Source organism: Gavialis gangeticus, unplaced genomic scaffold (genome assembly GCF_001723915.1).
Source record: "Gavialis gangeticus isolate Ggan-Ray unplaced genomic scaffold, GavGan_comp1, whole genome shotgun sequence".
In the NCBI taxonomy this organism is placed as follows: domain Eukaryota; kingdom Metazoa; phylum Chordata; order Crocodylia; family Gavialidae; genus Gavialis; species Gavialis gangeticus.
In genome coordinates, this window is record NW_017729022.1 from 164031528 (window position 1) to 164044469 (window position 12942).

Genomic DNA, 12942 nt, shown 5'->3' on the forward strand with positions numbered 1-12942 from the left:
GGGGTTGGACTAGATGACAACCTCTTGAAGTCCTTCTCAACTCTAATTTTCTATGATTCTAAGACTTCCCACATAAATGTGTATTGAAGAATTTTGCCTGCACAGCTACACAGTAATGAAAAATCTTTAACAAATTGTATATTGATATGATTCTAAGTAAATTATAGGAGCTAGCATTCTAAAATGCACCTGAAAGCATAGCAGCAAAGAACTAAAAAAATCCTTGTAAAAGATTAAATCACTTGCTTTTCTCCCTGTTATTGTAAGAAAGAAGATGTTAAAGTAGTCACTCTCCAGGTATAAAGTTGCTAGCCATGGTTCGGGTGTCCATAATGTTGGTGATCTTAGTGTTGCCCACTTTTGCTCTCTGCCTTAACTGATGACTGATATACTTCTTAATTACAATAATGCCGCCGCCCCCCTCCCCCCCACCCTGGCCCCTGAAATTTCAACCTTTTAGGATCTGGTATTTTTCCTCTGTGTTTCAGGTTTAATAACTTTTCATTTGGTATTAAGGAACAAGGAGATAAAATGAGTTGGGCTGTGGAAGAATGGAAAGAAGGTCTTTCCACAAGAGCCCTTCAGAAGATTCAGGAGCTTGAAAGTCAACTAGACAACCTGAAAAAAGAACGACAGAAAAGGCAGTTCCAACTTGACTCTCTGGAGGCAGCTTTGCAGAAGCAGAAGCAGAAGGTAATTTATAATGCATCTTATCCTGTTCACAGACATTTAGAATACTGGTATCAAGATCTTTGCGTTATCCTGTTGCTTTGAGTATGTCACTCCACTCTACAGGCTTTCTTTTTTTTTTTTTTGCCACTTGAAACAGAATCTGTTTGGCTTTATTTTAAAGGTACTGATATAACCCATCCCTTTTCTACATATGATCTGTCACTTATTAAAAAAATCATCTTCCACCTCTGATTGGACTGAGGCTAGTGTCCGTTGCTTAACTGTTAAACTTTCAGACAGGCAATTTTGTGTGTTCTCAGTGCTGCGCATCACACTTCTGTGTGAATAACTGTGGAGTTACCTTGGTTATCTTCTTTCAGATCCTTTCTTCACAGGAACTCTCCTTTGCTGTGATGCATGCAAAAACCTTAATAGAGGTTAGGTCATCATTATACTGTTGCCTAACATACAAGACAACACTGGTCAGTTATTTCCTTGAACATCACTGTAACATCCGTACTATGAATTTCTGCTGTCATAGGTAATGCCAATATGTTGGAGTATGAAGCAGTGCAATATCTGACTATTTTAGTTCTGTTGACAGAAGCCCCTAGAGTAGTTGTAGTTATACCAGCAAAACTGCATTTATCACTGTCTTATTTGCCTCAGGAGGTGTGAAAGGAAAGGACATAGTTTTGGTATATTAGTACAAAGGGCAGCTTGCTGGTATGCCGTTCTCTGCAAAATTGCTTTTAATACATGTAATGTGTACATTTAACTCTAGCAGTTCAAGAATTTTGTTTATGAAACTTATCTGATTGGAAGATTAGGGAGCAAGGCTGTCAGTGATATGATTTTAGGTTTAGTCATCTCATGTCTTGTAAGGGTTATAAGGAGCTTTTCTGGCTTGTGTGGTATTTGGTGTTAGACTACTACTTTAAAGAAATCACTTTAACATGTGCATGTGTCAGAGTGTTGACAAGTGGCAAATGCCCATTTCAAAATTGTCATGCATATGCTAGAAAGATGACAAAACAGCTTTCTGTATAACTAAAGTTTTCAGTACTGTCAAACCCTCTAAATGTAGTGAAGGAAAGTATTTGCATGGCATAAAATAATTTCTTTTTTACAGAAAAAAACATTCAGAGTAAAGTCAGAAGAGGACTAAGGTATTTCAAACACCCCCTCTTTATTCACAGGCTTGATCAAAATCTGAAAATAAGAGAGACATTTTATTATTGACTATTCCAATTAGGTTGAAAATGAAAAAAGTGAAGGAGTAACACTGAAAAGAGAGAACCAGAGCCTGATGGAATTATGTGATAATCTTGAGAAAGCAAAGCAGAAAATTTCACATGAGCTTCAAGTAAAAGAATCACAAGTTAACTATCAAGCGGGGCAATTGAATTCAGGAAAGAAACAAATAGAGAAACTGGAACAGGAGCTTAAAAGGTGAGTATTTAAAAGTGTGTATCTTAAATGTAGCTGTTACTTTTTGTTGAGGTGCAGTACCAGATCAGTTAAGGTACCTTATTTTGGTTCCAGAGGTGTCAGTCTGGGTCCCACTCCTAACTGGAGCCAAAAGTTGTCCCCATCTATCAAGCTGTAAATAAATACTGGATCATTCAGGCACAGGAGCCAAAGGTAGACAGATGTGGTTGCTAGTCTCATCATTACTCTGTTGTTTGCTGTTGGCTACAAAGATTAGTGTACCCTAATCATGCTAGCCCTACAGGCTGCTTCTTGTAACTTGGTTACAGATCTACTTGCTTATTTTCCATTAAAAAAATAAACTGGTTATTCATATTCTTGTTCTCCATTTTAAATGAAGTTCAAGTGTGTAGCTAAATAATTCAGACATATGTGCCTAATGTTTAGGTTCCTACAGTGTTTTTAGGACTCTACCTAAAAGTGTAGAGATACTGGGTACTTTTGCCTCGTATTCATAGTTTTCACTGAATGCAACAGGAAGTCCATCTGTTTTCAGGGTCACTTTTTTTGAGAGGGGCATCACTGCATATACTTTTTCCCCAAATATGGCTACAGTCAGTCTTCTGCTTCTCTACGCATCTTGTGTTGTCTGTTTCTCAATGCAGACATCTTTCTTTTGAGTGTTTTAACATTCTGTGTTCCCAAATTAACACATCATGCCCTTTTGGTTATATAAGGAGGCAAGTACAAACCCCAAATGAGTGAGCAGGTTATATTTAAAGTCTGTAGTACAGGGATAGGCAATGTTTATAGGTAGAATGCCAAAAATACCTGAAACTTCAACTTGTAAGATGTTGGCATGCCAGGGACAGATGGCGGGGGAGCCACAAGGGGCCTGATCCTTGTGACAGAGCAGCCCTGGCCCCTTCTCTGCCATCCACCCTGAGGCACATGTACACTCACCACCAGCAATGAACTGGGCTGTGTCTCTGTGGACCTGGTGAAACCGCTTGCAGCCTCCTGGCTGCTTGCCCCTGCTGCCTGCCTCAGAGCCCAGGCTGCTTGCAGCAGGTGGTGGGGAGGCTACCAGCAGCTGCACTGAGGTCCATGGAGCCCTGGCCTGTTTGTTGAGGTGGGAAGGGGCTGGGGCTGCACTGCCACAACAAGGATCAGGCCGTTGTAGCTCTCTCACTGTCTGCCCCAAGGCATGTGCGCCAAGCAAAATGCCTTTGCAAGCCGCAATCTGACATGTGCCTGGGGTTGCCTACCCCTGCTGTAGTACCTTATTTCTCTTATGATTTAAAACAAGTGAAGAATGTCTTGGAAGTCTTAAATCAGGGGTGGGCAATTATTTGTGCTGGAGGGCCACTTAGGGAGTTTTTGGTGAGCTGTTGCAGGTGGGTGGGGAGAGGGGGCCTGTTTCTTCAGTTTTCCAAAGGCGTGCTTGGCACTTCACCTACTTGTGTGCTTTGTTTTGTTTTTTCTATTTTGTTCACTAATATATTGGGAAAGGTAGGATCCATGAGAATCATGAGTGGCACAGAATCCTTTATGTCAATAGGAAGGTTCCTACCTAAAACACAAAGTTTGGTGTTTTAATAAAAAAAAATTGGTTCAAGACTTGTAACTGTTCCTCTCTATGGAAATCTTTAGTAAAATGTGAAAAATTTATGTAAAGTGAAGAGAAACCAGCGAAGTGTCCTTCCTTTTATAGTTATGTACACCTTACTGGAAAGATGGACGAGGTTCTTTGGGTAGACGTGATATATTTTTTTTTTATTAGACCAACTAAATATTTGGAAAAATTGTTCTTTGCAAGCTTTTGGGCACAAACACCCTTCTTTAAGGACATAAGCAGACTCTGTATAAGCTTAGACCAACAGGGCTACAAACATCATCCCTTAAGTATGGTACATAACTATCAAAGCATTCTTTTTTCAATTCATAAACTCAGAAACTAGTAGTCTAAGAAGAACACAGTGGGGAGATGTGTTCTGCCCATTAACTCCAACACTGTTAAGAAAAAACAACTCATTGAATCCTTTTATTTCTTATATAGCGCTTAGCCTAACTACCTAGTACTGTGGAGGCATACTTTAGGGAGTTGGGCCATGGTTAGATCTGGTCTTCAGGTCAGGCTATGGTTCTGTGTATGTATTTTGTGTGTGCATAAAATATATAAGTCAATTTTGCTTTTCATATTTTAATATATTCTTACAATAGCCAAATATCACAAGATGTGAAAGTACAGGTTCTAATATTAATTTGTATCATACTGTAATTCTGAACTGGTATCTAAAACAATTAACATGGCTATGTGTGAAGCTTCCATTCAGTTTGCATTTTGACCTCTTACATTTAGGAATAGGAGTTCTTATTTCTTCTGGCTAATTCCATTTTATATAATTCCTTTTCAAACAGGTGCAAATCTGAGCTTGAGAGGAGTCAGCAAACCCTTACTACAGGAGATATATCATTCAGTGGCACACCACAGAAGACTTTTACTGCTTCTTTAACACCAACTCAAAATCAGAATGGTAAACTTGTTTCTTCCCTGTGAGACACATAATAGAATAAATATTAAATTCTTTTGTACAGTGGAAAAGGAAAAGTTCGGCAAAGCTTATCTTAAAAGTGTATCAAAGTAATGTGTACATACTTTTTTCCCTACCTCAGTATTATTCTGTAGCTTTAATATCACATTCATTAATGGAACTTTTTATAAGAGCATGAATAGTCATGTATATCTACAGATTTCATTGCAATTTTATGAAATAAAGCTCTTATTTTTAATATCAGCTGCAGCCAGTTTTTGCATAATTGACTTCACAAATGTTACTTTGGTTAAATCTGAATCAGCATGACATTGATGACTGCTCAGGTTAGAAAATTATTTTAAGTTCAGTTGTCACATGGTAGTATGCATGCATACACAATTCAAGCAAAAGTCAGCTGACTATATTTTGTACCTTTTTGTCTTTTATTTGTCAGTGATGCCAATTTTAAAATTTGCAGTTTGACCTATGTGATTTTTAGGGTACACTTTTTAAATGAGCCTAAGGGGTTTGTTATGCAACTATCACTGATTTCCTTTAGGTTCCTTTGAAGATCCCAACTGCAATGCCTGATATGTCACATTGATGCTAAAAATTAATGTTAATTATATGGAAATACTAGGAAAAAAGTCTATTTTCACTTGGCATTATGTGTCCATTGTACCTGAAGCACTGGTCCCTAGGCCTTGCAGTAGTCTTTTCATTGCGGCACTGAATTCCAGATCTCAGTCCAGTGTGTAAGACTGAGCTCCTGAAATGATTAATTTTACTTTTTAGAAGATTTCACCAAGCTTTGTCTCATACATCTGGAGGTTTCTGATGCTGTTGATTTTTATCATTTTTGTTTAAATTTGGGCATAAACTTGTTATCTATGTACAGACTTAATAAAAGTTTCATTAAACAAATTGCAGATTCAAAGTTTGAGGAGCTACAAGAAAAATATAATAAAGAAGTTGAAGAAAGAAAAAGATTAGAGGCAGAACTGAGAGCCAGCCAGATTAAAGTAAGAATAATTTAAATGGTGTATGTAGTATTATTAGTGATATAATGTAAGAAGTGGATAAAAGTGAAATGCCTCAAAATTAGCCAAATGATTTCTGAGGAAAATCTGGTATAATTAAATTTGTTCAGTTTTCATTAATGGCATAACTTAAAAATGTAGATTTTCAGAGATTTATGAGTAAAATAAGCAGTAGATATAGTTCACTTCCTGATAGTTTTTCAAAACTAAGTGATAATTATTTTGACTTTTAGGATTTGTTAAGCATTTTAACCTAAAGAATTATAGGTGGGGACCTACCAAATTCACGGCGGATGTAGAGTGTGCAGCAGCTCCTTTAATCTTGCATGTTTCCCCATGTGCACCTTGTTCCTTGCCCTACCCCCTCGCTGATGATTAGTGGCGGACCCGCTCCCTCCTAATCAGCATGGAAGCGAAAACTGAGATTTTAAACGAGCCATTTTTGCCTCTCTACTAGTTGGTAATAAATAGCAGGGCCATCTGAGGCCTCTCAGTCAGTCTGTAGTGGGAGGCAAAAACAGTGCCATATTTAAAACCATAGCTTTTGCCTGCCCTCTAATCAGGAGCAAGTCGCAAGTGGTGTATGTGTGTATCTATATCTACTTTAGCACTAAGTACGTAACTGATGACGTAACTGATGAGAGCTGATTTTAAGAAACTTGGCAGGAAAATATTCTAATATTAATTTAAAATTAAAAAAACCCCAAAAACCAGACATGCCAGATAAAAGGAACCACAAATCCAACTTCTTGTAATTGTAACCCTCCTTAGCTGACTAGGATATTAATCTGAACTATTTCAGCCAGTTGCCTACTTGAGTATAAAAGCAGCTTGAACTGCATAGTATCTTGCACAGCTGGGTGGCTAGTATTACTATGTCATAAAAAAATTGAACTGATATCTTGACCTATTGCTCTACCATTTCCAACTGGGGTGGGAGGGTTGATAAATACATTCTCTCAGTTTGTCAGATATGGAACTATATAAAGTTGTGTATGCTTTTTCTCACTCTTTTCTTTGACAGAAAATAAATCAATCTCATCTTCAAAGCACTATGAGTCACAGGGAAATTGCTCGGCATCAGGCATCCTTGTCAGTTTTCTCCTGGCAACAGGAAAAGACACCAAGCTGTCCTCCATCCAGCAATCAGGAAACCCCCTTAAAAAGAAGTTTTTCTACCTCCAGTTTTCCTTGGGAACAAGAGAAGACTCCCAGCCATTCTGGCTTGAGATCAGAGAAGAAAGATTTCAACAGAAGTTTCTCTAATAATTCTAGTAATTCTCCAGTCATTGATAGGTTAAAAGCACAAAACCAAGGTATCTTGCATAGTGTAACAATGTCTGTAAATGTGATTTTTAAGGAGAATTTAAAACCAATACATAGAACTTCATTAAAGACTATAAGTCTTTCTCAGCCTTTTAATGACTTGGAGGTCAGCATATAAAATACTATATGATAGGTCTGTTAACATTTTTTAATTGATAAAAACATTCTTCTAGGAAGGACCAATTAGTAAGGTAACTTGGTTTTCATTAAGCTATGTTTAGTCCCTTTTGTTTTTCTGATCCTGATCTTTGTATGGGCATAAGAGATTTTATATTATAAACTTGCAGAATAGGTCCCTATTAGAAATGTGATGTACTGAATTTGGGGATATAGAAAAATGCCATTTAAAATACTACCTTCCTATCGCAGGCAGTAATGACTTGCTATGAGAAATAACCAGTATTTGTTGTCGTCTTTTTGGCAAAGGAAGAGTAAATATGATAAATAGGTTACCTTCCCATTTGTTTCTGAGTTTTGTCTAAAACAGATTTTGAAATAGTAAAGGACCTTGGTTATCAGTTTAAGCTGTTCTTTCTCATGCCTCAGATAGGCAACAAAGGCAGGGGCAGCGTATGCCCCTTGTTAAACTAAAGACTGCAGTAGAATGAGCAGTTGAAGTTTTCTGAACTGAGTGCACTTCTCACCCTTCCCTCACTAAGGGAATTAAAAGGTGCACCTGTACCTTGCCTGCCCCCATGTAGTGAAGGATCTGTATAGAGTAGCTGTAAAGTTTTAACAGTTATTTAGTAGCTGTCTTGGATGAGCTTCTGGTCATCAGCAGATGTGTTGTTTGGTCACAGGGGATTTATGATCATTTCATGTGACATTCCTTAATTTTAGCTCAGTCTCTCTTTGGTTTGAGGTTTTCTGTCAGTTAATTTGGTTAACTTATGGTAGTATTTAGTCTGTATTCCATTCTTTTTGAAAGGATGGATGGGTCTCTTCAGAAGCAATTTCTCTCCCAGCACTTTGTTCTTCTGGGAGATTTCTACATAGAACCCATGAGTCTTAAAGTAGCCTTTCAAAAAATTTTTTATTGGTATTAGTGAAGTCTATGAGGTAAGCTTTCCAGTCAGTGAGAAATTTCACGTTTAAAATTTGGGTTCGGTCCAAATCAAAACCCCCGCCCCCCCCTTAAAATTTCCAAAGTTTACAGTGCAGAAATTTGGGGAAATTTTCATTTTCTAAATATCCCACATGGTATTTCCTAAATGAAATTATCTTCCCAGCCTTCCTTAACACTGCTGAATGTAACTGAGAGGCTGCCCCAGATCAAGGGGTTGTGAAACAGCCACTACCTGGCCCACGGGTAGCTTACAAAGAATCCAGGAAGGATTTCATGTGACCATTCCTTGGATTCAGTAAAAGGTTGTTGAATGCAAGATGTTTTGGTTTCAGCAACTTGGTGTTTCCAACCAGCTTTATTGGTAAATCCTTTTTGTAGAATAGTTTTACAAGTAGAAACATCCACTGGTGATGCACTGTTTATTCAAAAGCCTAGAGTTTCAGGTCAAGGCTTAGTTTATATTGTTGTTATATCTTAAAATTAATTGCATCTGACTGCAGCTTTATAGGGGTTGTCCATGACTTAAAGAAGAATTTTTAATTTTTCTGTCATTGTTGACTTGTGTGTGTGTGTTATATAACAAGCAAGCAGTTTTGCATCCCGCAGCAGTGGGACAGATCATCATAAAAGATTAACACACAATAATTTCTCTTACATGTTAACAGTTTGATGTTGCACTCTATTATTCTTCAGAGGTAAAGGGGAGAAAATCAGATTCTGAATTTCTCTAAATACTTTTATCATGATAATATTAGTTTTACTTTGCAGATATGCAAAGCTTTAATTATCTGAAAAATGAGGTTAGAACTTTAACAAAAATGTCTTCAGCGGAAGCAAATCTTTAGAGCAGTAGTTCTTGACCTCGTTAGACTCAAAGCATCCCTTGGAAAATACCAATTTTTATGTTTCACTTGGTTGTTGACTGGAAAAATAATAGAACAATTCTTCTGTCTCAAAGAACTAAAGACCACAACAGGGTAGATTGTTTTTGATGCAGACAGGATTCCTGTTTGAAATTTCGGGATTTATCTTGTGAATCATGTGTAGGTGCTTGCACGTTTAGTATCTTGAGGCACCTTAAAAGGACCTCAAGGCATTCCAGGGTGCCATGGCATCTGCTTGAGAATTGCTGCTTTCAAGCAACCTATGTCTGCAGTATTGGTGGTCTTTACGTACATATAAGAACCAGAAAATAAAGCTACTAAAATTAACTCGTCTAGAGTCGCTCCTGATGCTCAAAAATATATAACTGGTGACCAGGATGTTTTTAAAATTTGGCATGCTTTAGTAACTCATTGTTATAAATAATATAAAGACATTTTATGAAAAATCTCACTTATTAAATACATTAATATTTTAACATCCTTTTTATTTGTACTTCTCAGGGGCCTGAGGTTTTATAAAATACAGAAAATAAATATTTTTAGGTTGTGTAGGCTGCTTGTAAGTAGCTTTTTAAAATACTAAAACATTTGTCACAATTCTTTTTTAAATTAAGAGCTAAGCTCCAGAGTTAAAGAACTGGAGCACATTCTACAAGTTCAAGAAAAAGAAAAGAAATCTCATATGAATAAACTTCAAGAAACTCAACTTCAGCTGGATAAAATGAAGCAGACATTAAGTGAAAAAGATAATAACTTGAACAAAGGCAAAGATGAACTCACTAGAATGACAGCACAACTTGACCAAGCTGCTGCACAGGTACAGTGTTGCATCAGATCACTTTTTTGGCTTTTTGTACAGCTAATTTCTTGTGCTAGTGTTTGTCAGTTATTTAGCCACAATTACATTTTCTAGATACCTCAATATTGTTTTATTAGCATATACAAAGGAGAAAAAATTATATTAGACAACTTAATACTTTTAATTAGCCTGCCATTTTCTGAAAGGCCCCAAGACCTTCATAGCAGTAACTTGTCGTCATACAGACTCTGGCGGTTAGGTAGGATTCTTTGAAAATCTGAACAAGCCTTGTTGATGAAGTATTGTGGAGCAACAATGACATCTGGTGGCAAGATCTGACCTCAAATGGTCACTGTAAGACAATCTAGGCTGCAATTTAGAATCTACTTTTTAAGCTTCAGTAGGCCAAAGAAAATGGTCCATGGATTCTAAAGGGTAAGCTTATATTAAAAACTAGGTTGTGATGGACTTAAAGCTGAGAATGTCTTACAATATATGTGCTGTAATTATAAACAGTACCTTTAGATATCCAAGATATTTAGAATTGGGGCTTAATTTAAAGGGCCCCTCATGTTTGCACATATGGAAATGTAAAGATAAAGTTGCTTGGTGGGGGAGAGCCTTTACTTTTATGTTTTCATTGAATTCCTCCTCTGGTCTGTCTGCAGTAGGGAAGAGGGGGGGAGGCCTGGCTCTGTGCAGCCTGCCCCGTAGCACCCAATGGCAGCCCCACCACTGCGCTCACTCCTATTTAAGCCCTCTCAGCTCCACCATGCAACTCTGCCTGGTTCCTGTCCCCCAGGTAGCCACTAGTTACCTCCCTACTGCAGCAGCTGTGTGATGCTGCAGCCCTGACAGCAGGTAGCACCAAGCTGGGAGATCAACAGTAAATGTTAAACGGTATAAATACAATTACTGTTTAAACTTTTACATTCCTAGTGCCCCCATACCTCTTTGCACAATCCGAAAATTTAAATGGATAAAAAATGAAACAAATGCTTAAAAATAAACATTTATTTTTAGCTATTTAAATTATTAAAGAAAATAAAAGTTGAATTCCACCAAGTCTACTTTGTCCCTTTTTGTATTTTGCTTTTCCCTCCTGCTTAGTTCAAAGGTGGTGGTGTATTTTAAGAAGAAAACTACTATCCTATATTTTCTGTAGGTATGATTATTGCATTGCACATAATTTTCTAGTAGGGTTTCTGTTTGTTGAGAGTTGGGGGTGCGTACACACAGACAGTAAAATCCCTGTTATATGGTATTCTACTGTCCAGAACACTCTACTAACTGGAATTTCCGTCCAGACGCGGCAGAGGGTGGGGAGGGGAAGCTTGCACGTGGCTGCTGCCACCCGCTACCCTGTGCTGCTGCTGTTCCGCATGCAGCTGCCCTTCCCCCAGTTGTGCTCCGCATCTATTCGGAAACCTGCACTTTTCAGGTAACCAGCATTTTTAGATACCTGGCACCCCCCCGTTCCCCACTCATGCCGGATGACAGGGATTTTACTGTACTAACTTTCTGACTGTTAAGTTGACTTAACGGTCAGAGCATACATATATATGTGGAGCAGGGTCAATTTTAAATGCAGTGCAAGATAATATACCTCTGAGGTGTATTATCTTGAGTCACATTAGTTAAGTCCACTTAGCTCACAAGTTGGTTGCCACCATATCAAGGGAGCTGTACACATATACTCTGACATGGCTCAACTTAAGTCGACTTAGTTAAGTCACCTTATTTTAAGTCAGCTTAGTACGTGTGTATGCAGCCTGGATGCAGGTCTAAGAAGGGTGTAAAATTTTGCTGCATCCTGCCTGTAGGGGATGTTAGTAATTGTACATCAGCATGGCTGAGGGTCAGAGAACTTGCCCCAGGAGCATACAGGAGTTTCTGTTCTCGGCCAGTGCTTTGAGGACCATTAAAGAAGGTAATGGAAATAGGACAAGGCCTGGAACATTGAACTATTCATTCTAGTGTTGAAATAGTTACTTGACTGTGAAGATGTTTAAAGTGTATTCTAACTGTAGCCATAACAAATAGATATGATTAAGGTTTTTGCTTATTGTAACCTATTTTAAAATCATATATAATTAAGGTAGTAAATATGGAACATATGAAGAATATGTGATGATCTAGCATTCAGCTCATCCCAGCTGAAAATAAGGAGAGAGAACAAGTGCCAACTTCTTTAAAAATATTGTAAGTTCTAAGTAGTGTTTCACAGGCAAAGTAAGCAAATGGTTTATCTAGAAAACAGTAATTCAGCCTCTGAAGAGAACATGTCAAATTTGGAAACTATATTTATTAAACAGTGAAAAAGGATCTCTTAAGTTCTGCTTCAAACCAAAATGTTAGTCTTAAAATTTGAAAGTGCTGTTGGTGGCTATTTAATTTGTACAGTACCTTCCTAGCCAAAGGATGCTTCTCTCTTCTCTACCCAATACAATTTTTAGTTGTTTGAATTATTGCTTGCTATATTCTGAGTGTACATATATTTTAAACATCTCTTATCAGAGTCCTCCACTTTCAGATTTGTGTTGCTTCTAAAGCTGCAGGAGTTTCCTTAATAGCTGAGGAGGAGGAGTTTAGTATTATCCTTCTCTGTTTTACAAATACAAGTTGCAAAAGAAAATTAAGCTACTAAAAGAAGAAGAACTCTGGTTATCATGCTTCTTGTATACAGGGGTCACCAAATGTGGCCCGGGCCTGGAACTCTGCCCTCCTAGCCCAGCACCCCCTTGCCACTGTCACAAGACAGTGCACCACAGTTTTGAGGATTCCTGTTCTCCAGCTCCCCAGTACCCATGTACATTATCTTTTGGTTTCCTGCTCTGTGAGATTTGGAGGCAGACCAGCAGAAGAGCACTCACTAACATCAGCTCTGCTTCCACCCCAGGAAACAGGAGCTGCAGAGCAGCAATGTCAGTCCACTCTGCTTCCTCCACTATGTGATAGAAGTGGGGAACAGAGCCACAGGTTGCCACGGCCCCCTGTGCGCTCCCTGGCTGGAGAACAGAGCACTGCATGCAAGTGCAATGATTTTGAAACATGCAGTGGGGAATGTTACAAACATCTGAAAACTTCAACCTTTACATCTGTACAAACACTAGATGAAACAGTGGTTTGGGGGCTATACAGCACTGGGATATCCAAGTAAAGTGTTTTTTTTTTTTTTTTTTTTTTT

At 38.1% G+C, this 12942-nt stretch overlaps 1 protein-coding gene across 3 annotated transcripts in view; it reads left to right on the forward strand.

The window, feature by feature from the left end:
- Nucleotides 1-12942, forward strand: part of CENPF (centromere protein F) — a 58596-nt gene that overhangs the window by 2300 nt on the left and 43354 nt on the right. For all 3 annotated transcript variants that reach the window (XM_019516449.1, XM_019516451.1, XM_019516450.1), the window contains 6 exons: nt 517-693; nt 1928-2124; nt 4525-4640; nt 5571-5662; nt 6705-6996; nt 9571-9773. In XM_019516449.1, the coding sequence (XP_019371994.1) occupies nt 532-693; nt 1928-2124; nt 4525-4640; nt 5571-5662; nt 6705-6996; nt 9571-9773 (1062 nt within the window). In that variant the 5' untranslated portion in view covers nt 517-531. The remainder of the gene's footprint in view (nt 1-516; nt 694-1927; nt 2125-4524; nt 4641-5570; nt 5663-6704; nt 6997-9570; nt 9774-12942) is intronic.